The sequence below is a fragment of the Nannospalax galili genome, unplaced genomic scaffold (genome assembly GCF_000622305.1).
Source record: "Nannospalax galili isolate Female #2095 unplaced genomic scaffold, S.galili_v1.0 C48474393, whole genome shotgun sequence".
Lineage (NCBI taxonomy): Eukaryota > Metazoa > Chordata > Mammalia > Rodentia > Spalacidae > Nannospalax > Nannospalax galili.
In genome coordinates, this window is record NW_008468536.1 from 1 (window position 1) to 968 (window position 968).

A 968-nucleotide genomic window follows, 5' to 3' on the forward strand; every position below is an offset into this window, starting at 1 on the left:
AACAACCCTGTAGCTTTTGCTGCTGGTTTCTGGGCTTGCTCAGTAAATCCTGACCTTTGTACTGTTGTGTCTGTCTTTACCTTTTCCTTCAGGCCTCTATTCAGAGAAGGAAAAAGCCTGCTTCACAGAAAAAGCGTCGGTTTAAGACTCATAATGAACACTTGGCTGGAGTGCTGAAGGATTACTCGGACATAACCCCTGGCAAATAGAGAACACTTTTGTCTTCAAACAAGGTTCAGACACAGTCAAGATTTTTCTTGTTGATGTTTGGAATCTGAAAACTGTCTTTCCATCTGCTGCTTAGGACTGAAGAGAGGAGCAGTTCAGTTTACAGAACAAGTGCAAATTACCAAACTCAGAGTTTATTTTAATTCAGTAGGCTATTTAATTCAAATACGGTATTCCTGTTAACTCTGCTACGGTTCTGGGAGAAAGGCACTTGGTATGGCATGCAGGTCTCTTTGCTGTTCACCCAGTTTCTAAATGGTTCCTGCTTCCATGTCTCCTCCTCATTGCTTTATAGCAAGTTGGCAGGTAGTCTTGAATGCAGTATTTGTTTATTCCAAAAGAAAATATTTATAATAAAATCATTTGTAAGAGGATTTTTAAGAAATTAGTGAGTTCCATTTGTTTCTTTTCATTCTTGGAAAATGGCAGAAAGCAGCTCTCGTCTCTGACTTGCCAGGGCAAGTGTTTTAGATGTTATGATCAGTCTGCACTTTTGGTGAACATGTAGATTTCATGAAATGAAATCATTTCATGATTGGAACACAGGGTGTGCCTCTGGTTAGTAAGCAAGCAATAAAGACTTACTAAATTTGTTAATGTTTTCTTTTAAAAGGCTAAGTCAACCTTTAGCCTTTTGGATTCATGATCTGCTACCATCTTGAATAAAGATGTCTCCTTGCCAACCTAAGCATTACCTTCACCATGTCCCAGCCCTGTCTCATGTGTCTTGTCCTATGCTG

The 968-nt window shown here is 39.4% G+C and overlaps 1 protein-coding gene across 1 annotated transcript; it reads left to right on the forward strand.

Moving 5' to 3' along the window:
* Nucleotides 1–92: 92 nt before the first annotated feature.
* Nucleotides 93–613, forward strand: LOC103728310 (general transcription factor IIE subunit 2; the record flags this gene model as incomplete). Its single annotated transcript, XM_008826375.3, is given in 1 exon segment — nt 93–613. A coding segment is annotated over 1 exon segment (117 nt), but the record flags the coding sequence as incomplete, so codon positions are not given.
* Between the last annotated feature and the right edge of the window lie 355 nt (nt 614–968).